The following is a 27,782-nucleotide window of genomic DNA, read 5'->3' as shown; positions in this document are numbered from 1 at the left end:
TAAGCAATCAACCATCAGACAAATCCAGGAAACTGACTAAAAACGCATCATGTGCTGCCTAGTGCCTGAGAGAAGAGGAAAGTCTTAACTTGATGCACATGATGGGAGACCACCCAGCTGTGAGCCCTGCAGGACTGGGACCCTGCTTCTCTGCCCGGCTGTTCCACCTGGCCTGGGAGGGCAGGGCCCCCACCTGGCTTGAGACGTAAAGGCTGCCTTCTGCTCGAAGTGCCAGGGACCACCTAGCTGTGCGTGTTTCAGGACCTGGACCCTGTTCCTTTGTCTGGCTTTTTGGTGGCCTGAGTATGTGCCTGGGAGGAAAGATATTGGGCCAATTGAGGGGATGTGTGGGGGGGTGTCAATCAGTATAGTTTTGTTTTATTTTTGTTTAACTGTTGGTGGGGGTGGGCTTGGGGGGGTTGTTGTGTTTTTAGGGGAGGGTCACCTGCCTGATAGGCGGAAGCAAGGGGCATGTGTCCACCTGACAGAGGCAGTGGGGGGAGCGTTGGGGGCCAGAACATACCCAGTCTGGGCATCAGGCACTGGCGGAGCGCTAGGGGCAGGCCATGCCATGCCATGCCATGCCAGGTAAGGGGAACAAGGGAGAGATGTGTAGTATCTGTTCCCTGCTCTGGGCCTGTCCAGAGCCAAAGGATGGCTGGGGGAGGCGTGACTCCACCTTCTGGCCTTCGTTTGCTGCTCTGCAATGCCAGGTCTGTTACCCAGCAAACATCCCTCATCCACGACATGATCCGGGATGAGGGTGCAGACCTGGCATGTATTACGGAGACCTGGCTGGCTGAGGCCGCTGCTCCAGCTCTGACAGCCATGCGCCCAGCCGGTTTTTCGCATGCACAGCAGCCAAGGGCTGGGGATTGGGGAGGGGGAGTGGCTGTTATCTACTGGGAGTCCTTGGTCTTCACTAGACCCCCTCTCTGGAGACCAAGGTTGCTGAGTGCATGTACTGGAGGTTGGGCCCGAAGGGCAGTCTGGGGATTCTGCTCGTGTACCGCCCACCCCGCTGCACAACTGACTCCCTGGCCGAGGTGCTTGAGGTGGTCCCTGATGTGCGCGTGCAGTCCCCTAACTTATTGGTGTTGGAGGACGTCAATGTACATTCAGAGGCTGTCCTCATGGGGGCACCTTGGGACTTCATGGAGACCATGGCTTCCTGGGAGCTGCACCCTATTCCTACTGGGCCCACCCATGTAGCCGGTCATGCGCTAGACCTTGTGTTTGTTTCTGGAGAAGCGGGGAGTGATCTGGAAGTTGGGGGTATATCCACCACCCCTTGTCATGGTCAGATCACTATCTGGTGACGTTGGACTTCTCAGTTCTACTACCCCTCCGCAGGGGTGGAGGACCCATTAAAATGGTCCGCCCCAGGCGTCTTATGGATCCGAATGGATTCCTGTATGTGCTTGGGGATTCTCTGGAGCACTCCAACGGCCACTCGGTCGAGACCCTGGTGGGTGGCTGGAATGCCGCAATCACTGGGGCATTAGATTGGGTGGCTCCGAAACGCCCTCTCCCCCTGAACAGGGCTCGGACTGCACCATGGTTCAACCCACAGTTACGAGCTCTGAAACAGGAGGTGAGACGGCGAGAGTGCCGGTGGCAGAAGTCTCACTCCGCAGATGATCGGACATGGGCTAGAGCTGAATCTTCAGCCTATCATGTGGCAGTGAAGGGAGCAAAAAAGGAATATTATGCTGCCTCCATTGCATCCGCAGAGTGCTGTCCCAGGAGGCCGTTCCAAGTGGTCCAGAGCCTGGTCAGTCCAGTTGCTCCGGAACCGCTGGAGCATTCTGAGGCCTCCTGTGAGGCCTTGGCAAGGCACTTTGCAGATAAAATTGATCAAATCAGTAGTGTTATTCCGTGCGTCATGGATACAGTTAGTGAGCAAGAGGCGGTCTGTGGCAAACCGGTTTTGTGGGATCGGTTCCAGCTTCTTCCTTCTGATGAAGTGGACAAGGTGCTTTCACCTGTAAGGCCGACCACATGCTTACTTGATCCTTGCCCACCTTGGCTCATTATGGGCTTCAGAGAGAGATTGGGTGAGGGGATCGGGGCGGTGGTGAACGCCTCCCTCAAGGAGGGAATGATGCCATCAGCCCTCAAGGAGGCAGTGATAAGACCATTCTTAAAGAAGCCCTCCTTGGATCCCCAAGTTCTGAACAACTTTTGCCCAGTTTCAAATCTGCCATTTGGGGCAAGGTGATTGAGCAGGTGGTGGCGATGCAGTTGAAGGCACGCTTGGTAGAAGCTGATTATCTAGATCCATCTCAATCGGGCTTCAGGCCTGGGCATGGGACAGAAATGGCCTTGGTCGCCTTGGTGGATGATATGAGGAGGGCTCTAGATAGGGGCGAATGCTCCTTTCTTGTTCTCCTCGACCTCTCAGCGGCTTTTGATACCGTTGACCACGGTATCCTCCTGGACCCCACCTGGAGGGGTTGGGCATTGGAGACACCGTATTGCGGTGGTTCCGGTCCTTCCTCTCCGGCAGGTACCAGAGGGTAGCACTGGGAGAGGAGGTTTCGCACCCGTGGCCGCACACTTGTGAGGTGCCACAGGGTTCCATCCTCTCCCCGATGCTATTTAACATCTATGTGAAGCCACTGGGGGCTTTCATCAGGAGGTTTGGGGTGCAGTGTCATCAATATGCGAATGACACGCAGCTCTATCTCTCGTTCAAATCTTCACCAAGGTTGGCCTTAGATGTCCAAATGTCTGGAGATGGTGAGTGGCTGGATGGAGTGGAATAAGCTGAAGCTGAACCCTGACAAGACCGAGGTACTTTTGGTGGGAGACGAGAGGAGGCTGGGGGATGTTGACCTGGTGTTGAATGGGGTATGGCTACCCTTGAAAGGCCAGGTCCGCAGCCTGGAGGTCATCTTAGACTCCCAGCTGTCCATGGAGGCTCAGGTGTCAGCTGTGAGTTGGACAGTGCTGTACCAATTCCATCTGATACGGCGGCTGCGCCCCTACCTTCCCGACCATCTGCTCCCATCAGTACTACATGCCTTGGTCTCCTCTCATCTAGACTACTGTAATGCGCTCTGTGTGGGGTTACCCTTGAAGACGGTTCGGAAGCTGCAATTGGTGCAGAACGTGGCAGCTCACCTGATTAAAGGCAGCCGCTGGCATGATCACAGCACTCCAGTGCTGAAGGAGTTGTACTGGCTAGCGGTTGTTTTCTGGGCCAAATTCAAAGCATTGGTTTTGACCTTTAAAATCCTATATGGTTCTGGCCCAGCCTATCTCAAGGAGCACCTCCTGCAACACCAGACAGGCTGCTCAACAAGATCAGCCTCAGATGGCCTTCTGTCTGTCCCATCAGCCAGGACAGCTAGGCTGGTGAGGATGAGGGAGAGGGCCTTCTTTGTGGTGGCCCCCACTCTGTGGAACTCCCTCCCTAGGGAACTCCGCCATGCCCCCTCTTTAATGAGCTTCTGCCACGCACTGAAAACGTGGTTATTCAGGCAGGCATTTGGGGTGGATTAGGGTATTTTTAAATAAAGTTTAATATGTAATTTTACTGTTTTAAATTGTACTGCTGTACATCGCCCAGAGTGGCCGGTAACCGGCCAGATGGGTGATTAAGAAATTTAAGAAATACAATTAATAAATAAATAAACCTGGCGCTGAAAAGATAACTATGTTGGCACTAGGTGGGCTTCATCAAGGAGATCATTCCGCAATTGGGGGGCCACCACTGAAAAAGCCCTCTCCTTTGTTGCTGTCTTCCGAGCCTCCCTCTGAGGAGGCACCCAGAGGAGCACCTTGGATGCTGAGTGTAGTGTACGGGTATGTTCGAGCAAGGAGTGGTGCTCTGTCAGGTAATGCGGTCCCGAGCCGTGTAAGGCTTTATAGGTTAAAAAACGAGCACCTTGAATTGGGCTCGGAAGCATATAGGCAGCCAATGCAAGCGGGCCAGAGTTGGTCTTATATGTTCGGATCTTCTGGTCCCCATTATCAATCTGGCCGCCGCATTTTGCACAAGCTGCAGCTTCTGAACTGTCTTCAAAAGCAGCCCCCCGTAGAGTGCATTGCAGTAGTCTAACTTGGAGGTTACCAGAGCATGGACAACTGAAGCCAGGCTATCCCTGTCCAGACAGAGGCATAGCTGGGCCACCAACCAAAGTTGGACGAAGGCGCTCCGTGCCGCTGAGGCCACCTCAGCCTCAAGTGACAAAGCTGGCTCCTGGAGGACCCCAAGCTATGGACCTGCTCCTTCAGGGGGAGGGCAACCCCATCCAGAAGACGTTTTGCACCCTCCATCCAGTCAGAAGAGCCACCCACTAGCAGCATCTCAATCTTGTCTGGATTGAGTTTCAGTGTATTAGTTTCCATGCTAAACCACTTCACAGGCCCACCTTGGTGTAGTCCTGAGAGGCTGTGGCTTAGTGGTAGAGCATCTCCTTTGCACGCAAAGGTCCCAAGTTTGATCCCCGGCTTCTCCCCTGTAGGCTTTCTGGATTGTAGCCTTAATCAGCCTTTGTAACTTTCGTCATGCTCCAGAATCGTAGTTGGAAGTGTTGAGTTGCTCCTGCTGAACCGATGTAAGTTCTCATTGGGGAAAATAACCCCAGTTCGACACCTCCGATTCTGTGACGTGAATGAATTGGGCAGATGAAGCTAGTGTGTGTATTTAGTGTTGTTGTTTTAAAACCATTCTGACTATCGGGGGTAAACAGGAACCTGTGTTTATCCCCTACCAACCGACAACCCTGCTTAACTGGGTTTTGAGATGTAACCAGGCATCAGCCTTAAGGACGACAAACTTTAAAATTAACATACAAACACACCTTTTCTCTTACTACTGTCAAGTATGAAATGGGCAGGTTATTACTGTGTTGCCGGGCTGTGGGGAGTGTTTTTCACATCACCGTAATCCGTTGTCAAAGCCTTCCCCCTTTCGCGAAAAAGGGGTCAATTTTCCTTATTCTTTCTCTCATCCTTTGGGGAAAAGTCTTCACTAGTCCCCTTCTGTTTACAGTCACCAGCCCCTGTGCCACGGTTCGGCTTCCCAGCAAACATAAGTGTGTGAAGCTTTAAAAAACAACAAAACTGTTTACCATCCGGAGCTGTCAGGGTCAGCCGTGCGGGGCTGATCTCTTTGAAAAGGCTTGGAAGGGCCAGGTGAATCTGTGATGGGCTCTGGGACCACCGCCACCACCCTGCATGCCACTGTGGAGGTGACACTATCACTGAGGCATTTTAGGATGGCAGTGTCTGCAAGTTAGGCCAGGCCTAGCTCATATGGGGCGGGGGGGCTCTCTGGCACTAGAGCACCCATGGGGCCCCTTTTCTGTTGCGCGTTTGCTCCTTGCTTTCGCCATGGTGGAGACTGGGCTGTGGGCAAGTGAGTAAGTGGGCCAGCCGGCCGCAGCAAGTGATTTCTGCTGAAGCCGGCCCGCCTGAGGCGTGGTGGTGAGTGCCACAAATCGCATTGCTGCCCCACCGCACGCCCCTTGCTCCTGGTTGACTGTCTTGTCTGCCTGAAAGGGGTGGGTGGGCTCCAAACCACACACAGGCTCCTCCCGGGAATGGTCGGGGCAAGGCCGAACGCGCTTGGCCTTTTTACGTCGTCACTTGAGCAAGTGGCCTTCCGGAGTGGGGGCATCATTCAGGGCAGGCCGGCTAGATTCTGCCAACTGTCAGGGCACACACAGGGCGTAGTATACTGCTTCCACCCTGGTTCAGCTTCCCACCCCACTGGTGGACTTTTGGGGGATTTCAGACTTGTGGCTGTCTCTGTCCTCACTGCGTCAAAGTTCCTTCCGGGCACCTGGTTCCCCTCCTGGCGAAGGGACGGGATGGGTGGAGTGATGGTGCCTCTCGGGAACCAGAACATTCTTTGTTTTCTGGCACCTGACAGCTTAGCTGAAATGAACTCTCCCTTTCTCTCGCCCTCACCCCCACCTCTCTCAATCTCCTTTTCTCTTTCTCTCCTCTTTCTCTCTTGCAGCTTGGCAGTGACCTTGGCGGGGGAATTGGAGGCAGCCCAGCAGTAAGTGCCCTCGGTTCATTTGTTTTTTCCTTCTGTTTTTTTGTGAATAAAGCTATGCTTCCATGGTGCCCTTTCCAGCCTGCGCAGCTGCGGTGCCCCTAATCCGTAGGTTCGTCGAACACAGCCAGCTGTCCGGGTCGGTCCAGAGTGGCAAACAAAGAGGACCAATCAGCTTGCTCATCTTGTCACTTAGGGCGGGCAAGAGTTCAGGCACCCTTTTAGCCAGAGATGCCATGGGGTGGGGGGGATGTGATGTGGCTGCAAAAAAGGCCAATGCTGTTTTGGGCGGCATTAATATAAGCATAGCTTCCTAATCCCGGGAAGTCCTAGTTCTCCTCTACTCGGCACTGGTTAGACCTCATCTGGAGCACTGTGACCAGTTCTGGGCACCACATTTTAAGAAGGATGCAGACAAGCTGGAGAGGGTTCAGAGGAGGGCAATGGAGATGATCAGGGGACTGGAAACAAAGCCCTATGAGGAGAGACGGAAAGAACTGGGCATGTTTAGCCTTGAGAACAGAGGACTGAGGGGAGATAGGATAAGCACTCTTCAAGTCCTTGAAAGGTTGTCCCAGAGAGGAAGGCCAGGATCTCTTCTCAATCATCCTGAAGTGCAGGACACGGAATAATGGGCTCAAGTTACAGGAAGCCAGATTCCGGCTGAACATCAGGAGAAACTCTCTGACTGTTAGAGCAATATGACAATGGAGCCAATGACCTAGGGAGGCGGTGGGCTCTCCCACCCTGGAGGCATTCAAGACGAGGCTGGACAGTGCTTTGACTTGGGTTCCCACACTGAGCAGGGGGTTGGACTCGGTCTTGTAAGCCCTTTCCAACCCTACTCTTCTATGATTCTATGGTCTGTTTCCGCGGTGTTGCCCCAATGGCTGGAAGAAAATGCAAAGCCAAGGTTACGCAGGCTTAGCGCAAAGTGCAGGAGCATCTGGGGGAAACTGGCTCTTCTGTCAATTCCCCAGCTCCAAGAGAAACAACGCTGATCCTGGCCCAGTCGAGAGGCATTTGGGGAGGGAGTTGGGTTCTCCCTGTCCAGATCCTCCCACATTGGGCATCCTTCCTCTTTGTTCCTGAGAGGTTGGGCATTTGAACCCAGATCTCCCTGAATCTTGTCTGGCTTGATCCAGAGCTTGATGGACTCCATAGTTCCAAGTGGAACGGATATGTCTACCAGAACATATAGTAGATGTTGGATATAGTAGATCTTGGATTCCTGCTTTGAGCAGGGGGTCGGACTCGATGGCCTTGTAGGTCCCTTCCAACCTTACTACTATTCTATGATTCTAGAACCCCGCCTCTCGCCAAGTTGCAAGGGGTTCAAAGGGGCAGCACTCAAGCCCAGATCCTCACATTGCAGAGGCTTTGAACAAGCTGGGACAGCACTCCTATCAGGTCTCCTCTGGAGGAGGTCAGTGGCCTGAGGTGATGGGATGGGGCAGTTCGCACCCCTCTCCTCTGTGGACAAAGTTCCCCGTAATTTATCATTCTCTGAGTAGAGAGTTCCTCCTAGGTAGAGTGGATCCGGGGGCCGTCAGGGTTCTGCAGAGGTGGTCTGGGCTGACTCAAGGGGCTACTCTTGGAGGAGCCTGGGGGCCATCCCACAGTGCAGTTGGTTCTCTTACACTTGGGCTCTCAGCTGTGATGGAGAACCCTCCCCTGGAGCGGTCTCTACCCATGGCAATCCCAGTGATATTTCAGCCTTACCCAACCTGGTGCCCTCCAGATGTGTTGGACTAGAACTCCCAGCATCCCCCAGCCAGCTATGCATCAGGTTGGGGAAGGCTGTGATGCCGTGTGTTTGGAGTGGTGGTTGTACTAATATGATACCAATTGCCTACGGTAGAGACGGCCATCTGCAAGACATATTTGATCAATGTCCACCAATATTGGATCCCGGCATGCGAGGCAGGACCCCTCCACTTTTGTCGGACGTGCAGTACTCTGGAGAGTCTTGTGAGCCCCGCTGGGGGCGCATTTTTTTTCTATTTTATTTTTCCTAACCCAGGAGACCCTTTGGCAGGTCGGAGCAGTAGAGACCTGAGCATCCCTGGGAGAGGAAGGATCCTATTCTTGTTGTGTTTTGGCCTGAGCCTGTGCCAGGTTTCCTCCCCCTTAGCCCACTTGCGCCTGGGCTTATGAGCACATAAACGGAGCTGTACTGAAAGCCCGGCATGGCTGAGGGAGCAGACGAAGGTGGGGAAGAATCGAAGGGGGGAGCTGTCCCGCAAACGGAGCCCCCTTCTGAAGAACGGGCAGCTCTTGCATGGACCAGTGGCCCGTCTCGCTATAAGAGCACTCTCTGTGTTCGGACGGCTCTGGTCACCAGGGTTGCATTTTTGTAGGCACGTGGCTATCAGGTGCCTGGATTTTTGCACCTGTGTCGTCCCTTTGATTTCTGGGATTATTTAGGGATGTGCTGAAGAGTGCAAGGTTAGCTTCACCTGGGCAGCATTGCTCTCTTGAGTGCCCCCCACTGCAAACACGCGCGCGTGTGTGTGCGCGTGCAAACCCAGGAAGACCGGAGGGTTATTAGTGGCGGCTTAAAGGGTGATCACACAGCAAAGATGACAAGCATTGATTGCCGGCGTCGACCTGCAGAGCACACTGACATGCAAATGCATCATGTTGCGCTCTCGATCGTTCAGTGCGATGCCTGTACAAGAGCCTTGAGATATTCGAGACCTTGCCCGAGTTCACGGCTTATTCAGTCAATGGCCTTCTGCCCGGCGCAGCCTCTCAAAATGTGTCCTCCTCCTGCTTACAGGTGGGACAAACCTTCATCCCGTCATCGGTGCCTGCGACCTTTGCCCCTTCACCGACTCCGGCCGTGGTCAGCAGCGGGCTCAACGACCTCTTCGAGCTCTCTTCTGGCATCGGCATGGCGCCCGGTGGATTCGTGGCTCCTAAATCGGTAGGTGCGAGGAACGTGGGCCCCCTCATCTCCCCTTTGGAATATGTTCCCTGTCCGTTCGATGTGGACGATCAGAATTCGCTGTCCGTGGAGGCGGGAGGCTCCGATGTCAGTGGCGTGGTGAATCCACTCCAGGTTTCAGTCAGAACTCTAAAGGAGCGATCCAAGGTGCTCTTCACCTTGGATCGCTCCTTTAGAGTTCTGACTGAAACCTGGAGCGGATTTCCAGCCCCACTGACTTCGGAGCCACCAGCCTCCACTACTGGCTGTATTTTCTACACACTTCTCCCTTGGGTGCATTATGGATGAACCCAATTACGGTCAGAGGACCGCATCCCTGGATGCACAGAGGGTGCCTCAGTTGCTGGGTGTCCAGTGTGCCCACAGAGACCTCTGTCTGCGCCCGCCTGGCTCCCTACCCCTCCTGATTTTTATTTTTTGTCTTAAGGTCTTTTTTATTACAATTTTTTAAAAAAATCTGGGATGCTAGTACACTGCAAAGTGACATGCTTCCCCCCCCCCCCCCCCGGCGGCATCTTTATTTGGGTTCGTCAGAGTGGTTTTCTAGTTTGGAGCTCAGACCCCCCCACCTCTGCTTTGGAATTGGGCAAGTTACTTCTCTCTTAGTCTCACCGCTTTGCCTTGTTTTGTCTAGACCCCTACCCCATGGCAGACGCTTTATGAGTAGGCAAGACCCCCGTGGCAGCGCCCATGACACGCTTTCAAAATTCCGAATGTGCCTCCTGACCCCAAAAGTTTGGGGACCTCTGGTCAGTTTCATCGAAGTTGGATTACTGCAGTGCACTCTCCATGGGGCTGCCTTTGAGAAAGATTCATGGATTTCAGCTGGTACAAAATACTGCTGTGCAGTAGTCAGGAACATGTGAAAGGGCTTTCCCTGTGGTGGTGCCCAGGCTTTGGAACTCCCTGCTCCAAGAAATCCGTTTGATGATTCTTACTGGCATTCTGTTGCCTTTCTAAAAACCTTTCTGTTACAACAAGAATTTGGCCTGGCCAGTGTTTTGAACTTTTTACGCCTGGCTGTCCTGTGACTGCAGATTTTTACCTTTTGGGGTTTTGGGGGTGGGTGGGGTGTCTATGTTTTAATCATGTTTATTTTTTAAAAAAACACGTTGCTGATGTTAGCCGCTTCTGGCACCATTTGAAATGGAAAAGCAGGATATAAATATCTTAGGGCACAATCCTATGCATGTTTAGACAGGAAAAAGGCCTACAACTCCCAGCATGCCCCAGCCATCCAGCCATGCTGGAAGTGGTAGGCCTTTTTTCCCTGCAAACATGCATAGGATTGTGACTTCAATGGATAAATAAAGAAGCCCCATTTTCCGCTTTTCCATGTGGTTCAATTTTTGTCCCAGGGGGCCACTGGGAAAAGATCGCTGGGGTTGCTTTGGGCTTCTGCGAGTTGCTTGGTGCTGAGCACCATTTCTTGATCATCTTGCAGGTCTGGCTGCCAGCCGTGAAAGCCAAAGGGCTGGAGATTTCTGGCACCTTCAGCCATAGACAGGGTCACATCTACATGGACATGTGCTTCACCAACAAGGCTCTGCAGCATATGAGCGACTTTGCCATTCAGTTCAACAAGAACAGGTATGGCATCACCCAGGTCACGCCGCTGCTTTTCACATTCAGATTAATCGTTTTCTGGGTTCATAGAAGGATTTAGGTGTGTATCTCTCTCTCTCTTTTCCTCTGTTTATATTTTATTATTTATATATTATCCTGCCTTTCAGGACAAAATCTTACCGTTATATTGCCATTATATAAGATTATATGTGATGATAGTGACCCGTTTTGCACCACGCGCCAGGCTTACCGTGGGTTTTTTAACCCCGATGAGCCATGGTGCGTGCTGGGCGCCATTTTGAATAGGCAACCCCCGATTGGCGGGTTGCCGTGTTGTGCAAACCTGGCCACCGTGGATTATTTGAGGGTTAAACAACCCTTGCATAACCTGCAGTTTGAGCAGGTGGAGATTCTGATCTACTTCCTATGAGCTTCTCAGCTGGCCATGGTTGACAACAGAATACTGGAACTAGATGGTAGAGATAGGAGAGAGTGGGTTTGGTTTGCCTTTCATTCAGAATTTACCAGCGTTTGCAAATTTCCCTGCAACTGGGACGGGGAGAACTTGAGATGAGAAGAATTCGAATGTGGGAGAAAGCGAAACAGACAGATTTATCCATTCCTGTGACAGGCCCTCATTGCTGTGGTCCAGAAAGGGGCTTCTTGCGTTCTTTTTGTTGTTGCTGTTGCTGTTAAAATGAAAGCCAGGTTTCTTTGCTGAGCCGTTCATTTTCTCCCCACTCCTACAGCTTTGGGGTCATTCCCAGCACTGCCCTGGCCATCCACACACCCCTGATGCCAAACCAGAGCATTGACGTGTCTCTTCCTCTGAACACCCTGGGCCCGGTCATGAAAATGGAACCGCTGAACAACCTCCAGGTATGAACCCTGCGATGTAGCGGGTGGATGCATGGGAAGAGACAGGAGGAAGGACATATTTTGGGTTTGCATTTTGGTAATGCAGGAGGATTGCTGAGGGTAGGGGGAGCAAGCACGGCTAAGTCTTCAAGCTCTTTGGTGCATCCCTCTCTTCAAAACGTGGCGTGGAGAGAGCATTTTTTCCCTCCCCCTCTCTCCTGAAACCCCGGGGTTCTGTGGTGAAATTGTTTGGCAAGAAGATTCAGGACAGACAGACAAAAGAGAGGAATTCTACACACCTCATGCAATTACCCTATGCATTTCACTGCTACAACATGGCAATGATTGCTAGATTAGTGTTGTGGCTTTTCCAGAAAATTTTGAATGGGAAGGTTTTCCGGGGCCAGGGTCAGGGGAGACTCTTATGCAAATTCGGCTAATTTGCACAAGCTAATTTGCATCACAGAATTTTCAGATTGCATCAGAACATTTTCTGATGCCCTAGAGCAGAGCAGATGCTGGTGGACTGCAACTCCCATCAGCCCTAGCCAGCATGGCCAATGGTGAGACATGATGGGAACTGTAGTCCAGCAGCATCTGCCCTAGAGAGTGATCTGATTTAGCACGTTTGCGTTACTGGTACTTAATAAACAGCAAAGCTAAAAAAAAATTAAAAGGGGCCCATGTTATTTTTTGTCCCGACACATCACAAGTATTTTATCTAAAATATTTGACAGGGACAGTTTAAAGCACACTGAATGGGATTGAAGTGTTGTCTTCAATCTATGAATAAATAAAATAAATGTATGGTTTATTAATGGCACGTACTTCCTTGCATTGTTTAAATTTAAGGAAAAGACAAAGGTCCTGGAAACAGTTGGCACACTAATAAATTTTAGAAACCTAAGAACCCCAAACTGTGCGTGATATGCTGACAAGCCTCATCTGTTTCAACAGAGTTCAACTCTCTTCCACTTCAGTTTCACTGTCACCACTTAGTTCCATTTCACACTGAGGCATAGATGTATTTTAATGTCATATATATATATTCTCTCACATACTTGCCAGGGATAATCACCTGAAAAACATTAATTACAACTTTGAAACTGCCAAGCTTCCCTGGTATTTGCAGTTGGCATCCGTTCATTGTTGTTAATGAACTTATGAAATGGAAAATGTTCCATGTAAAAATTTAGCCCTGGAAAACGTTCCATTCTGGAAAATCTTCTACCCCACATCACTGGATGAGATGGCTTTAAATGAGGATTAGACATTCCAGGTTGGTTTGGACAGAATGCCAAACCATGGTTGTGTTGATCATAGTTTGCACCCAAACCATGGTTTTGATTCCAGATGTTCAGGCAAACCGACCCCCTGAGAATCCCCGCGTTGTATGCAAGCAGTCGAGTTTATTAACCATGTAAGGCACCATCTGGAAGCCCTCTGTTCTGCGCTTTATGGTTTATTAATGAACCTTCCGGCAGGCCGCTGCCTTGACTCTGGGTGCTTCAGGTGGGTACCCTGAACAAGAGAGAGGCAGCTTTCGTTGATGCCTGTGTGTAACTGCTGGAAAGCTGTATTTTCATATATGTGCATATCATATGTATTCATTGCTATGGATGTATACAATTTTATGTATGTATATTTAAAAAAAATGAGAGAGGCAGCTTTAGATGCTTCTTCACGTGGTGGGGGGAGAGGGGGGGAGCCGAAAATATCCTGACAGGTCCAAAGGCAGCTATAAAAGCCTTTGAAGGTCAGACTAACCTGGTTTGCAGGTAACAAGAACCCAGAGTGTGGTTGTTGTCCAATCGTGGGTTGTTGTTGAATCATGGGTTGTCATTGGTTTAACTATGGATTGTTAATCACAAACAACCCAGGGTTCACAACCCAGCAACAAACTATGGGTTCTCTTCCTGGGTTGTTTGTGGTTAACAACCCATAGTTAAACCACAGTGCAGGGTTCACACGATTCAACGACAACCTGTATTCTTGGTTGTCATTACATGTGAACCAAGCCACTGTCTGCCTCTGAGTACCAGTTGCAAAGCCCAGTTGCCTGGCACGAGCTGCTGGTTATTAACCCGGGCGCATACGCCTGGGGGCAGTGTCTGCAGACGAATGGCCCGACACCTCAGGACAAGGGTGGGGAACCTCAAGCCTGTGGGCTAAGACTGGCCCGCCTGAGGTACCAATCTGGTCTGCCAGGGCTCCCTGGGTAGCCCCGCCCCACCCCTTCCCTGGCCCTGCCCCCAAGTGTTTGGTGATTTTCTGGTTGTTGTGCAGAGGGGGGCCCTCGCCCCTCACGGTGGAGATCTGGTAGTCCATGCATGGAGGTTAGGGGGGGATTCTCCCCCTCTGCGGCCATGGCTCTGTTGACATGGCCGCGCCGCAGCAGACCTGGCCCCTGGAACCATCAGGCCCTTCTGACGGAAGCAGTTGCTCTCTAGCAAAGATTTCAGAACTGTCCTTTCTCGCCGGAGCTGCCAACGAATCCCTTCATGGCGGGGGATCTCCATGTTCCTGTGTTTCTCTTTTATCATTTCCCTTTTACCATTGAAAGAGCAGCTTGTGCTTGTCGCTCAGCATGTAACGGACTCGGCTTGCGGAGTATTAACATGTGCCGAAAAGAGAAGAACGTCGGTATTTTAAAACTGAGCTTCATATCTTGCATCCTTGTGTTTTCTTTGCCTTTTTGCTCCCCCCCCTCCCCTGTGCCTGTAGTATCACAGGACAGCCCTTGTGACCTGGGACGTAGGAGTGATGGTGCAAAAGTCGCACCATCGTGGCTGACGATTTTCCTGCCTGATGTTTGGGATGGCAACCCCCAGCATTCCTGACCATTGGCCATACTGGCTGGGGCTGATGGAAGTTGTAGTCCAAAACATCAGGAGGGCGCCATGTTGGGGAAAGCTGGGCTGATACAATCAAGCGGGATGAACCAAGCAGTCTCCAGGAGGCCTCCCGCGAAGCACCTCTCAATCCAGCCGTGTGTTCACAAGGGCTCCTTCTCAGCAGCAGAGATCGCACGCCACCAGCCGCTCTCTGCTAACAGGAACGCAAGCAGGGCAGATTGTACCACCTTTGTTTTTTTACGGCCCCACAGTCAATGGCGAGCCGACCTTCTAAAGTCGGTTCGCCATTGACTGTGGGGCCTTAAAAAAAAAAAAAGGTTGTACAATCTGCCCTGTTTGCATCCCTATTAGCGGAGAGCGGCTGGTGGCGTGCAGTCATCTCAAGAGCGTCTTGATTGAGCCTCTGACTCAGCTTGTGTTGATTTTCACCAGCGCTGCCTCCTTGGGAACATTTTCTTCATGTGACTTGCGCAGCCACTTCCAGGCCACCTGGCGCTTGGCTTGCGCTCAAGCGCTGCAGGGTTTCAGCTTGGGCCCAGGCGTGTGGCACACGCAGGGATTCGGCTTTGGGGCTGGCAACAACTGGCAGGACGGCACAGATCTTGCGGTGCAGCGAGCACGGGGCTCAGTAGTGCCTGCTGAGATTCAGCCTCCCGCAACGGCAACGCAGGTTTCTTCACCTGGGGCAGAGAAACTTTGCGTGGAACCAGGAGGAATGATGTCTCATTGGCAAGCAGGGCCAACTGGGAGGCTGGGGCAGTGAGGATGGAGGGGCAGTGGGCCATACTGACGGGATAGAACAGGGGTGCAGAGCCTTTTTCAGACTGAGGGCCAAATGCCATTTCAGAGAAGCTCTTGGGGGCCGCATTCCAGTGGTGGACGGGGCCAAAGATACAACACCCCCCCCCCCCAGCATATTTTAGTGTAAGCGTCTTAGTGCCAGTAACGAAGCCTTGGGAGAGGCATTTCAACCTTTTAGAATGGGGCGGGGGGGACCACCAAACGATCAGCAGATGGAGAAGGGCGCAGGACGAAGGGAAGGGGTGGTGCCATCTAGGGATCCCTGGAGGACTGGAACCCGAGGCAGGCCAAAAGTATCCTGGGTGCCCGAGGTTCTTCCCCCCTGGGGAGGAGAAGACTGGGGGAGTGTCCAGGTAGTGCATGGGCAGCGGAGCAGGGCCCTGAGGGGAAAGCCTGAGTGGAGTAGGCGGAGGCTGAGGGGAGGAGATGGCTCCAACAGAGAGTGGCCAGGCAGGCACTGCTGGTAGGGAGAGCAAAGCTGGCCAAGGAGCTTCCAGGTCCGCGAGCCAAGGATCAGCGGGCGGCAGGAGTCGCGTCACAGTTCGAAAGGCTCGGCGGTCAGCCAGATAGTTCCGTTTCCCTTTGCACTTTCTCTGCCTGCATCCATTTAGCCGGTACGAGGATTTAAGGAGAGGGCCGGCACCTCAGAGTCATGGGCCCAGCTCTGCCCCAGGGGGAATGTTTTGCCTGGTGCTTTGGCCGAGACCTGGAGAATGCCAAGCGCCGTGCTCACAGCAGAAACGAATTGATGGGCCGCGCTGATTGATTCCAGACAAGCCCCGAGTGATGTTTCCAGAGAGTTGGAAGGGCAGCCGCTTTTTCCCTCCGCTTTGCTTTTTTTTACAAAGTTGAAGCACCGTTTTGCACGGCTTGTGCTCATCCATGGCAGGAAATACAGCGCTGCTGGTTGCCAGTTGAGGCAGACGCCCACCACAGCGCCTTTGGCTGGCAACGGAGCATCGAGGCTCCCGGCTGTGCTTCCAGAGCTCATGCCTTGCAAAGCCAGGACTGGCTTGCTGAACGCGTGTTCACAACCATCCCTCCAGCTCAGCGCGCTTGGCTTCTTGCGTGCGAGCTCCTCCGGGCACAGAACTGTGCGCTTAGCGCACTGATGCTCACCTACAGTGAGGACAGTCCTGTGGATGCAGCGAGATCTGAGTGCCAATATTCCCCAGGTCAAAAGAATTGGTTGGAGCCCAGCTCTGGTGAAATTCACGTGGTTGTCAGCGGTGCATGTTCAAAACCTGGCAACTGTCAGCATTTCAGTGCAAGCAACCTTGTGGATGTCTGACAACCAGTAAATGTTGTTGGTCACCTAAATGTGATTTGCCAGCATCCCTTGCTTTATATTTGGAAAATTGGGAAACGCACACGCATTTGTATATATTTAACATTTCCAAATTCTTCTTGGGTTCACATGCAGACATGGATGCTTACCAAAATTTCAGACATTTCACTGTAACGTGTGCACTCACATACTTACCAGACTTCTCCAACCTGGTGCCCCCCTGGGTTTTGGACTTTGACTCCCATCAGCCCCAGCCAGCATGGCCAGTGGTCAGGAATGCTGGGAGTTGTAGTCCCAAACATTTAGAGGGAACCAGGTTAGGGAAGGCTGATGCGTACATGCAATATATAAAACACCAGGTCCCTGGGACCTTTGTCACGCTCAAGAGTGTCCCAGAAGTGGATCCCAGGGCAGGTCTGTCTAGACTAGGGGTCCCTGACCTTTTTGGACTCCTGGACGCATACGGGAATTTGAGAAACTTGTGGGCGCCACCAGAAAACGGCTCCCCTGGTGGCTGCGGCTAGTCACATGATGGCTACCATGAGGGCCTGGCTAGTCAAAAGAGGTGGGGGAGAGAAATAGCAGAGCTAAAGGCTGGGAGTCGAGAGAAACAGCACAATAAAGGGGTGAGTGGGAGAGAAGGAGCAAGGCTAGGGATGGGGAAGGGAGAGAAATCACTCTCAAAGGGATCAAGTGGAGAAATAGCAGGGTTGTGTATAATTGCTAGAAAGTTGTGTGTTCATATATAGGTATTTCATATGCCTTCATTGCTATGGATATATACAAATCCATGTACGTACATTAAAAAAGGGGATTGAAAAAAGTTTTGTGGGTGCCACGATGGGTGCCCTTTTGCGGGCACCATTGGAGGGCCCCATCGGGGACCCCTGATCCAGACAAATGGATAGCCATGGCTGTCAGGGGCTTCCTTTGCTATGGAGCAAAGGAGCGGAGCTGTGGTGAGGAAGAGGCAAGGCCTGTTCTCCCCCACCGAGCTGGAGGCACTGGGGGCAGGCGTAGCCCCAACTCTACAGCGCCCCTTGAATAATACTCCCGGGCCACTGAATGGCTGCTGTGGGGCAGCACCCTGGCGCAGCACTGGAGCCCAACTTTGTGTGCCAAAGGTCCCCGTCCCATCCCCGGTTCTCTCATTGAAAGGGTCCGGGGAGGGGGAAAGATGAGGCAGGGGCAAACGAGCCGTGTCCGAGGTCACCAGGATTCTCCGAACATCGTCTCTCCGCCCGTCTCACGCCTGGTTCCTGTTTGCGATCGCCGCTCGCTCTTTGCAAACAGGAAACTTGCACAAATCAAGCAGCGACTGAATGTGACATTCGCGCACATTTCTCTTGGGGTTGTTCCAACCATGGGCTGTTATTACGTCCGAATCCAGACTCATGGGTCGTGCGTGGCTTGTTTCATGAGGCGACAGAGGTGGCTCTCTGGTGTCACAAAGGCTCCCAAAATATGTGCTTGGAGCCAGCAAGGGGGGCGGAACAAAACAACCCATGAATTGGAAAGACAACCCACAATGTGCTCAATTGTCTGGCAGCTAATTTGTGGGTTAAGTCAACAAGCCATGGATAGATTACAGGTTAACAGCCCATGGCTCAACAACCCTGGGTTGTTGTCACGTGCGAACAGGATCAGTGTTTTTGGCTTTTGCTGCAACAGACTAACACAGCTGCCCTCTGAAAGATTTTAACACTGATCATAGAATAGTAGGGTTGGAAGAGGCCTATAAGACCCTCGAGTCCAGCCCCCTGCTCAATGGAGGAGTCCAAGTCAGAGCATCCCCAACAGATGGCTGAGTAAAAGGAAAAGTCCCAAGTGGATTTCTTTAGACCCTGCAGGCCACTGGGCAAATCCAGGGATGCTTTTCAAAGCTCTGCAGCCCTATAGTTTGTCTAACCAACCTCTAGGGAAACTTTTTAACCCAGCCAGAGAGCGAATGAAAAGCTATTATCAAAATTAATTGGTAACTTAATGATTGCCCTAATTGACTGGTATTGTATTCCGTTTCAGAATTGTAATTAACTTTTATTTTCAGGTGGAAGAGCAATTCCATGTGTATACACACACAGCTCTGTGGCTGTGCTAAAATTAGGCTGCAGTCCTACACCCACTTACCAGGGAGTAAGCCCTGTTGGACTCAGTGGAGTTCTGAGTAGGCATGTGTAGGATTGTACTGTTAGGATGTTAACTTTTCATCCCCCCCGCACTAAAAATTACACAATAAAAGGTTAGTGTTTGCTACTGAGATGGTCATAGACTCATAGAAGAGTAGGGCTGGAAGGGGCCTACAAGGCCATCGAGTCCAACCCCCTGCTCAGTGCAGGAATGCAAGTCAGAGCATCCCTGACAGGTGGCTGTCCAGCCTCATCTCGAATGCCTCCAGGGTGGGAGAGCCCACCGCCTTCCTAGGGAATGGGTTCCATTGTCGTATTGCTCTAGCAGTCAGGAAATTTTTCCTGATGTTCAGCCGGAATCTGAGCCCATTCTGCTGTGTCCTGCACTCTGGGATGATCGAGAAGAGATCCTGGCCTTCCTCTCTGTGACCACCTTGCAAGGACTTGAAGAGCGCTATCATTTCTCCCCTCAGTCTTCTCTTCTCAAGGCTAAACACGCCCAGTTCTTTCAGTCTCTCCTCGTAGGGCCTTGTTTCCAGTCCCCTGATCATCTTTGTTGCCCTCCTCTGAACCCTCTCCAGCTTATCTGCATCCTTCTTAAAGTGCAGTGCCCAGAACTGGGCACAGTACTCCAGATGAGGCCAAACCAGGGCTGAGTAGAAGGGAACTAGTACTTCCGGGGACTTGGAAGCTCCTGTATTCTTAAAGTAGTTACAAGCATTCCAATAAAAATAATTTCCAAGTAAAAGCTGTGGATTGTTTGAATGTAAGATTTAAACCACACTATGCACTTCATTAATTCCCCCCTCCCTCAATGAGATATTTCAATTCCACTATTTTTGGCTCATTGGAAAAACCTTTGAGGTATAGGAGACTGGAAAGATTTCCAAACCGTTCTCTGGAAAACTGTTCTCTTGTGATCAAAATGTCCCAGAAATCAACGTCACTGCTCTATTGTATATTTTTATTTCCATACTAGCAAATGGATCCAGCTTTGCACAGGTTGGAATGGCCCTTAGTTTTGACACAGTGAAACCTTCTAGCAGACTCAGGGCGCAATCCTGTGCATAGGATTGCACCCTTAGACTGCTATCAGAGTTGGACACAGTGTGTCTGCCCCAGCTGAGTGAAGCCATGTCTGCTTGCACCCCTAGGCATGGACCCTGCTATGGGACAGGCCCCGGAAGGAGGGTCTGCCCATTCCCTTGAGGGGGCTGCCCCACAGCAGCGGGTAGGCAGCAGCCATAGAACTTTCTGTCAGACTACCCCCACCCCCCGGCTTCAAACTCGGTACAGAAGTCTGCCACCTCGTGACTGAAGATGTTACTACAGGCTCCAAACAGACACATTTAAATTGATTTAAATCAATTAATGCATTTAAAACAAAATAACCCTAGCGCCCCCTTCGTAAGCATGCCAAGTTTCAGGTGCCCGGGTTTCACGGTCTTGGTGCTACGGTGCTGACGGACAGACACACATCCTCTTTTATTATTTTAGATGTACTCATTTCCCCCCATGTCTGTGTCTGTGTATCGGGAACTTTGATGGGGAAGCAAGCTCAAAAACTGAGAAATGTGTTCCTCTCGTTCTTTCGGGGCAGGTGGCCGTGAAGAACAACATCGACGTCTTTTACTTCAGTTGCCTTATCCCCCTCAACGTGCTGTTCGTAGAGGATGGCAAAATGGGTGAGTGGTACCTCTCTGCCGCCTGGCCTCAGAGGGCCAGGGCGTGTCGAAGGGGTGGTATCTTCTGCCGCTCGTAGGTCTGGAAACTTCTGATAGAGGAGGGATTGGGGCCAAAGGGATAGATGGGGTGGGTGACCAGGAAAAGGCAGGAAAAGCCCCTTTACGGTAAAGGGGAAACAATCGAGATAGGGGTGAGGCACTGCTACTATTTCTATCCTCACCTCTGATATTCAAACTCGTCTTTAGACTGGCAGTTTCTAAGGGCTGTTTGGCCATTTTTCTTCAGGTTTACACCTGAAATAGTCCCAATCTGCACCCCAAAACAGCCCTCCCTCTCTCCCCAAAATGCACAGAGAGAGAAAGAGAGGATTGGGCTCAGGGGGGAGCTTAATTTTGAATCTGATTGATTCACAGAGATTGATTCCATCTCTGTGAATCAGTCTTTGGAAGGGCAAGGTGGGCTCTGAGGGAGCTTTCTCTTAAGTGCCGAGCCCACCCCCCCAAATGACACTTTGTTACTGGGGAAGGAAGTGGAGCGGGGAGATCGGGTATAAAGAGTCTTCTGCCTTTCTTCCCCCATGACTTGCAGGTTCCCCCTTGTTGTTATGACTTCCCACCTTGCCTGTCACAAACGATAAACTCTGGGAAAGGCCAGATGGGATTTTCCCCTGGCTTTCGATGGCTCACAGGTCAAGATTTGTGTGTGCTGAGACAGAGCCATCGAGTTGGAAGGGACCTCAGAGATCATCTAGTCCAGCCCCTTGCTAAGTGTAGGCTCTGCACTGCAGGGCGCAGCTACAGCATTCCTGACAGGTGGCCACCCAGCCTCTTCTTAAACCCCTCCAGCGAAGGAGAACCCACCACCTCCCATGGCAGCCTCTTCCACTGACAAACACAGCCTTCCACAACCTGGGGCCCTCCAGATGTGTCAGATTGGCCCTGCTGACTGGAGTGATGGGAATTGCAGTTCCACACACTTGGAAGGTGGCCCAGTTGGAGAAGGCTAGTTCTCACTGTTAAGTTGTTCCGCCTAACGTTGAGCTGAGATCTGTGTCTTCCTTGCCCTTGTCTGAAGACCCCAGTCTTGGCTCCCTGTAAACATCTCTTCTCCAGGCTGAAGATACCCCAGCGTTTCCAACAGTCCTCATAGCGCACTCAGACTAGAGAAGGCTGCACGCTCTCTCTGCTTGTAGAGAGCATCCGTTCCCTGGGGACGCTGGGTTTCCAAGGGCAGTTTCCTGTTGGCGCAAATGACGTTGCGCCAGACTGGCAGTTTCTAAGCTACATGTAGGTTCTGAGCTACATGCAAGAGAAGAATCCAACTAAAGTTATGTTTGCGCAAGCACGGTTGCGCGACCAGTTGCACATAACTCCTGCACGACCAGTTGCTCACAACTCTTGTGCAACCAGTTGCATATTGGTTTTTTTTATTTTTTTAAAGTATTTCTTGGCCGCCTTTCAGGGCAGAAGCCCTCCCAAGGCAGCTTACAACAATAAAACACATAAAAACAGTTAAAATATTAAATGTGATAAAAACAATAAAACCAACAATAAAAACCAACAGTAAAACCAGGAACAATGTTAATGGCAGTAACAGCAAAAATAGCAGTCATATCAAGAGAAGGCCAAGGTGAAATAATATGTTTTCAAGGCCTTCTTAAAAGTCTGCAATGGCGAAGCATGGCGGACCTCCAATGGCAGTTTGTTCCAAAGGTGTGGGGCCGCCGCAGAGAAGGCTCTCTCATGTGTGGTCACCCACCTGACTGCTCTCATGGGTGGGCAAGTGAGAAGGGCCTCTCTTTCTGACCTTAAAGTGCAGGCAGGCTGATATGGGTGAAGGCAGCCCTTCAAGTAACTTGGTCCCAAACCATTTAAGGCTTTAAAGGTCAAAACTGGCACTTTGAATTGGGCTCGGAAACGCACCTATAACCAGTGCAACTGGTGCAGTATAGGCGTTACGTGATCGAATTGCTTCACCCCCACCAATATGGCCGCATTCTGCACAAGCTGGAGTTTCTGAACCGTCTTCAAAGGCAGCCCCACATATAGCATATTACAGTAGTCCAGCCTGGATGTGACTAGTGCGTGGATAACTGAGGCAAGGTCCATCCTCTCCAGATAGGGCCGCAGTTGGCGTACCAGCCTAAGCTGGTAAAAAGTGCTCCTCGACACCACAGCCACCTGGGCTTCCCCAGTTAGCTCAGAGTCCAGGAGGACTCCCAGACTGCGCACTTGGTCTTTCAGGGGGAGCGCAACCCCATCTCAGGCCAGTTGTAAACCTCCATCCAAAGTACTTGGTTTCCCAGCCCACAGTACCTCTGGCGTGTTTGGATTTAGTTTCAGCTTGTTCACCCCCATCCATCTCAAAACAGCTTCCAGACACTGGTTCAAGAGTTCCACAGCCTCTCTGGGATGTGCAGATGGAAATGAGAGGTAGAGCTGAGTATCATCTGCATACTGATGGCATTTCAGCCCAACCCTCCTGATGACTTCCCCCAGCAGTTTCATGTAGATGTTAAAAAGCATGGGGGACCAGATAGAACCTTGCGGCAGCCCACAGGCTAATTAATGGCCATGGGGTGGAACCGAAGTCCCCCAGCCCTACCTTCTGAGACCGCTCCTCCAGAAAGGACCGAAACCACTTTAAAACCGTGCTTCCCAAGCCCAATCCAGGTAATCCAGAAGGATACCATGGTCAATGGTATCGAAAGCAAGGGTTGCGCAAGGGTTATGCACAAGCCTAATGTGTGACTGCTTGTGCAAACGGAACGGGAGCTGTTCCACACAGCTTGCACAACGGAAAGCAGAGCCCTTCAGCAGAGCTCCGCTAGTGCTGTTTGCGTTTGCGGAATGACGCTGTTGGGTGCTGCCCCAAATCTGCACCGTGCGCTGTATGGCCCAGTGGCCAGGCCCAGAAGCTAGCCTGGGTGGAGATGTCGGGATGTCTCACAGAGCTCTAGAAAGTGGAAGGCTCATCCTTGCGTTTTCCCACCTCCACAGAACGTCAGGTGTTCCTTGCAACGTGGAAAGACATTCCGAATGAAAACGAGCTCCAGTTCCAAATCAAGGAGTGTCACCTGAACGCCGGTAAGTAGAGAACTGTTCCTTTTTTTCTTTTCCTTTTTGCTAAAGAGCCGTCCTCAGTAGCACTGCACATGAATGTCTCTGCTAAACCGCGGGCAGGCTTGATTTATGAACCCTGGGTTTGCCTTGGAAGGAGCTCCTGCTTTGGTGTGGCCTAGCATTTCCCCCTGCCCGCAGGGGACGAGCTGCCCATCTTCTGTCTCTCCTCACGAGGCTTGCTTGTTTTTAAATGTAGTGTTCTGAACAGCACCGAGCAGTAGATCAAATACTTCTACTTGCTGCTGGTTACATGCAATGCACTTCAGCGCGCTTGAGGGGTTTTCCATTGGCTGTAGCAAAGCTCCTGTTATCAATGGCATCATGGAAACTTCATTAGCTCCTGTGCAGGCCTTGCAGGATGGAGGAAAACCAGAAGGGGACCAAATCCAGTGGTTTTGACTGTGGGACTCCTGGACACCTAACTTTCTCGGGCTTGCAGAAACTCTGTCTGTTCATCCTCACCAGTACCTTATGAGACCATTGACATGAATCTGTGGCAGAGGTGGGACTGGAACCCACTGATCTCCCACTCAAATACAGTTTTTGGTCCACTAAATTCCTTTGGACCCCAGTTGTGTGTCTGTTCCCCACCAACGAGCTGGCTGGTGCTCAGGGTGCAAAACAGAGAGAGAGGGAGTATAACAATAGCATGCGTGAGCAAAATTTGATGATCAACAGCTGCAGTGATACTGACAGCCATTGATAAGAGCCAGCATGGTGTAGTCCAGGGGTCCCCAATGCAGCACCCGCAGGCACCCACAAAACTTTTTTTAAAAATTGCATTTTTTTAAATATACGCACATGAATTCGTATATATCCAGAGCAATGAATGCATATGAAATGTGTACACCTTTCTAGCAGTTCTACATGGGCTTCCACAAAAGATACCCAAATAAGTATCCATTTGAAGGGGGCGTCCATATGCCACCGGTTCAAATGTCGAAAGTGTTGTAAGGTTCTCAGTCCACGGCATTAGAGGAAGGGAGCATTTATCCTCCCAATGTTGCAATATCAGACTTTTAGCTGTGCGGGGAATCCATTTAGGCTGGCCATTTGTTAATTTCCACAAAGCTGGTCAATGCTTTAAAAGAGTGTGTACATCAGTGAATATTAGAGACTGCTCCAGTACAAAATGTATCTGTGGAATAACCTCCCCCACAAAAGAAGCAACTACTGGACATGGCCAAAACATATGCTCAAAAGAAGTATTAGAATCATAGAATCATTGAATAATAGGGTTGGAAGGGACCCACAAGGCCATCAAGTCCAACGCCCTGCTCAATGCAGGAATCCAAGTCAGACCATCCCTGACAAATGGCTGTCCAGCCTCGTCTTCAATGCCTCCAGTGTGGGAGAGCCCACCGCCTCCCTAGGTAATTGGTTCCATTGTCATATTGCGCTAAGAGTCAGGAAGTTTTTCCTGATCTTCAGCCGGAATCTGGCTTCCTGTAACTTGAGCCCATTATTCTGTGTCCTGCACTCTGGAATGATCAAGAAGAGATCCTGGCCTTCCTCTCTGGGACAGCCTTTCAAGTACTTGAAGAGTGCTATCCTATTTCCCCTCAGTCTTTTCTTCTCAAAGCTAAACTTGCCCAGTTCTTTCAGTCTCTCTTCGTAGGGCTTTGTTTCCAGTCCCCTGATCATCTTTGTTGCCCTCCTCTGAACCCTGTCCAGTTTGTCTGCATCCTTCTTAAAGTGTGGTGCCCAGAACTGGACACAGTACTCCAGATGAGGCCTAACCAGTGCTGAGTAGAGGGGAACTAGTACTTCCCGGGATTTGGAAGCTATGCAGCCCAAAAGAGCATTGGCCTTTTTTGCAGCCACATCACATTGTTGGCTCATATTCAGCTTGTGATCGACAACAATTCCAAGATCTTTCTCGCTTGTAGTGTTGTTGAGCCACGTATCCCCCATATACGTGGCTCAACAATACTGCTGTTGTTAATACTCAGCAGTGCAGTATTAGCTGCATTGCACTGCTAGCAATTAGCGGAATTAGACAATCTCTTATTAAAGAGACGTTGTGGTGTCCAGCGGACACAAAACAAAAGTTTTTGCTGAATAAGATGCAGTCTGAGATTCGTACCTGCGGCAGGTATAGACGCCAAAGTGCCGATCCAGTGATCAGACATTTTGTGGTGGAGCCTACAGCAGCTTCTCACATTCCCTTGGGATCAGATTTTTGGGGGCCCTGGTATAGTGGTTAGAGCCGCCTTCCTTAACCTGGTGCCCTCCAGATGTGTTAGTCTGTAACTCCCATCATCCCCAGCTGGCTGGGGCTGGTGGTAGTTTCTCTTGAGTGCCCTTTTCTTGGTGGCGAGGCGGGGCCCCAATCGGACCCATCAGTAGTCCCAAGCACTTGGAGGGCAGCAGGGTTGGGGCTGGCTGCACATGGGTGTGAGCTGGGGCACAAAAAGGGCCTCGCGGGGTCAGAGCAAAGGCCTCCCTAATCCCGCCCCCAGTTCCCCCACAGCGGCCAGGCAGACGCCACAGGGAAGCCTGCAAGCAGGACATGAAGGCGACACCCAGGGGGACCCTTGGCCTGGCCCAGCACAGCTCGTCTTGCGGTACTCATAGGCAACACCCTCCCCTGCAGTCCCATGTCCCCCCCCCCCCGAATGAGAATCCAGGAACAGCCGCTGCGTGCGGAGGGGGCTAGCAAGACCAGCAGCCAGGGACAGGCCGCCTTCTCCCCCCCGGACGTGCCCTGCTCCCCTTTCAAAGCCGTCCAAGCCAACTGGCTGGGGATGATGGGGGTTGCAGTCCAGCACCACATGCCCTCCAGGGCTGTTGGACTGCACCTCCCATCATCCCCAGCCGGGAAGGCGGAGTTACAGTGTTGGGGTGGGATTGCGTCCCTGCCCAGCCCTGAAGCTCCTGGGAATATAAGGAATAAACAAGTCAGTGGGTCAGGACTTGGACCCTCTCTGTACTGGATCTGCAAGTGGCACCAGCGGCTTCCACACACGAAGCTCCACTGTTGCTTGGAACGACCCGTGTCTGGGCAGCTTCTTCCATTACGTGAGCTCCTTCTCCCTTTTGCCATTTAGGTCCCCTCTCACTGTGGCTTTCTTGATGTTGTTTGTTTTTTACCTGTATTTTTCCCCCCATTATGGGCTGCAAACGGCTTTTGAGCAACCCCCAAAGTGGTATCAACAGGAGGACAGGCAGGACAGTGAAACAGAATGCTGCGGTGTAGAGGGTTTCCGTTCCGTGTGCCAGTCCCCAAAGCGTGCCTCCCTGGAAGATCATCCATTTCCCCTGGTCTCCCCCGCGCCCCCGAGCGGCCGTAGCTCGGTGTGATAGAGTGCCTGCTTTGCACACTGTGTCCCAGGTCCAGCCCCTCACATCAGCAGGGAGGGTGAGGAAAGAATCCTGCCTGAAACCCTGCAGAGCTGCTGCTGCCAGTCCGTGTCGACGATACTGGGCTAGATGGGCTGGGGTCCGACTCAGAATAAGGCAGCTGCCTGTGTTCCTAAGGCACTCAGCGTTCTGTGGCTCAGTCCTCTTGGAGCTGTTTTGCGGGGAGATTTTTTTATTTTAACAAAAATTCTTCTGCAAACCTCAAGATTCCTCCACCAGCTATGCTGACACCTCCCTGTGATGTGGGGATGGTGCCACTCTGGCTGTGTTGGGATTCACACTCGGAGAATAATGATGGTGACGAGATGCTGTTCCGGGTGTTGTCGACCTCAGGGGTGTTCAACCTCCAGCCCACCTGGGGTCCTGATCCAGCCTTCCAGGGCTCCCCCTGTGGCCACACACCCTGCCCCCACTCCCTTTCCTCTGGCCGCTGATCGTTTGATGGTTTCCCAGATTTCCCGCGGTCCCCCCCTTCCAAAAGGTTGCATTGCCTCCCCTAAGGCTTACTTAGAGCGGCCATAGCCCAGTGGTAGAGCCCCTGCTTTTCTTCACTTGGTGTAAGGCAGCTTCCTTTGTTCCTATTTCAATCAGACCTTTATTCACAACCATGAGGACTAGAATCTTACTGTATTTTTAGGAGGAGGAACATAGCTCTGTGGTAGAGCCCCTTTTTTGCATGCAGACAGTCCCAGGTTCAGTCCTGGGCAACATCTCCAGTTCGGGCGAGGAAAGAATCCTGCCTGAAATGCTGCAGAGTTGCTGCCAGCCATTGTCAACAGTACTGGGCTAGATGGACCCAGGGTCTGACCCCAGTATAAGGCAGCTTCCAATGTTACGGGCAGTGAGAGCTTTAAGCTACAATATGCTGGCATTTTTTTCTATTTTGGCCCCATGCCTTTGGCCCCGCCCACCACTGGTGTGTGGCCCCCAAGAGCTTCTCCGAAATGGAATTTGGCCCTCGGGCTGAAAGAGGTCCTACCCCCCCCCCCAGTCTACCTGGAAGAGTCCAGCCCCGCATCCCTGGCAAGGTGCTTCTCATGTTGGGTTCCTCCTTCAGACCTGCCTCTCTTGCGCCCGGTGCCCTTCCCTCACCAGTCTCGCTGCCGCCGCCGGGGGACCCCTTCTGCTGTTCAGCTGGAGATGCCCCCGCCCCC

The 27,782-nt window shown here is 51.7% G+C and overlaps 1 protein-coding gene across 3 annotated transcripts in view; it reads left to right on the top strand.

The window, feature by feature from the left end:
- AP2B1 (adaptor related protein complex 2 subunit beta 1) overlaps positions 1-27,782 on the top strand; it is a 99,666-nt gene that overhangs the window by 58,672 nt on the left and 13,212 nt on the right. For 2 of the 3 annotated variants that reach the window (XM_084822987.1, XM_084822988.1), the window contains 6 exons: positions 5,975-6,016; positions 8,796-8,942; positions 10,408-10,553; positions 11,279-11,408; positions 20,058-20,142; positions 23,143-23,229. In XM_084822987.1, the coding sequence (XP_084679113.1) occupies positions 5,975-6,016; positions 8,796-8,942; positions 10,408-10,553; positions 11,279-11,408; positions 20,058-20,142; positions 23,143-23,229 (637 nt within the window). The remainder of the gene's footprint in view (positions 1-5,974; positions 6,017-8,795; positions 8,943-10,407; positions 10,554-11,278; positions 11,409-20,057; positions 20,143-23,142; positions 23,230-27,782) is intronic. The other variant, XM_084822989.1, reaches the window with a different exon arrangement.

This window comes from Heloderma suspectum, chromosome 16, assembly GCF_057233095.1.
Source record: "Heloderma suspectum isolate Gila_16-S chromosome 16, 16-S_ref, whole genome shotgun sequence".
Classification (NCBI taxonomy): Eukaryota; Metazoa; Chordata; class Lepidosauria; order Squamata; family Helodermatidae; genus Heloderma; species Heloderma suspectum.
The sequence above is the reverse complement of the archived record's forward strand: the minus strand, read 5'-3'. Positions and strand labels throughout refer to the sequence as shown.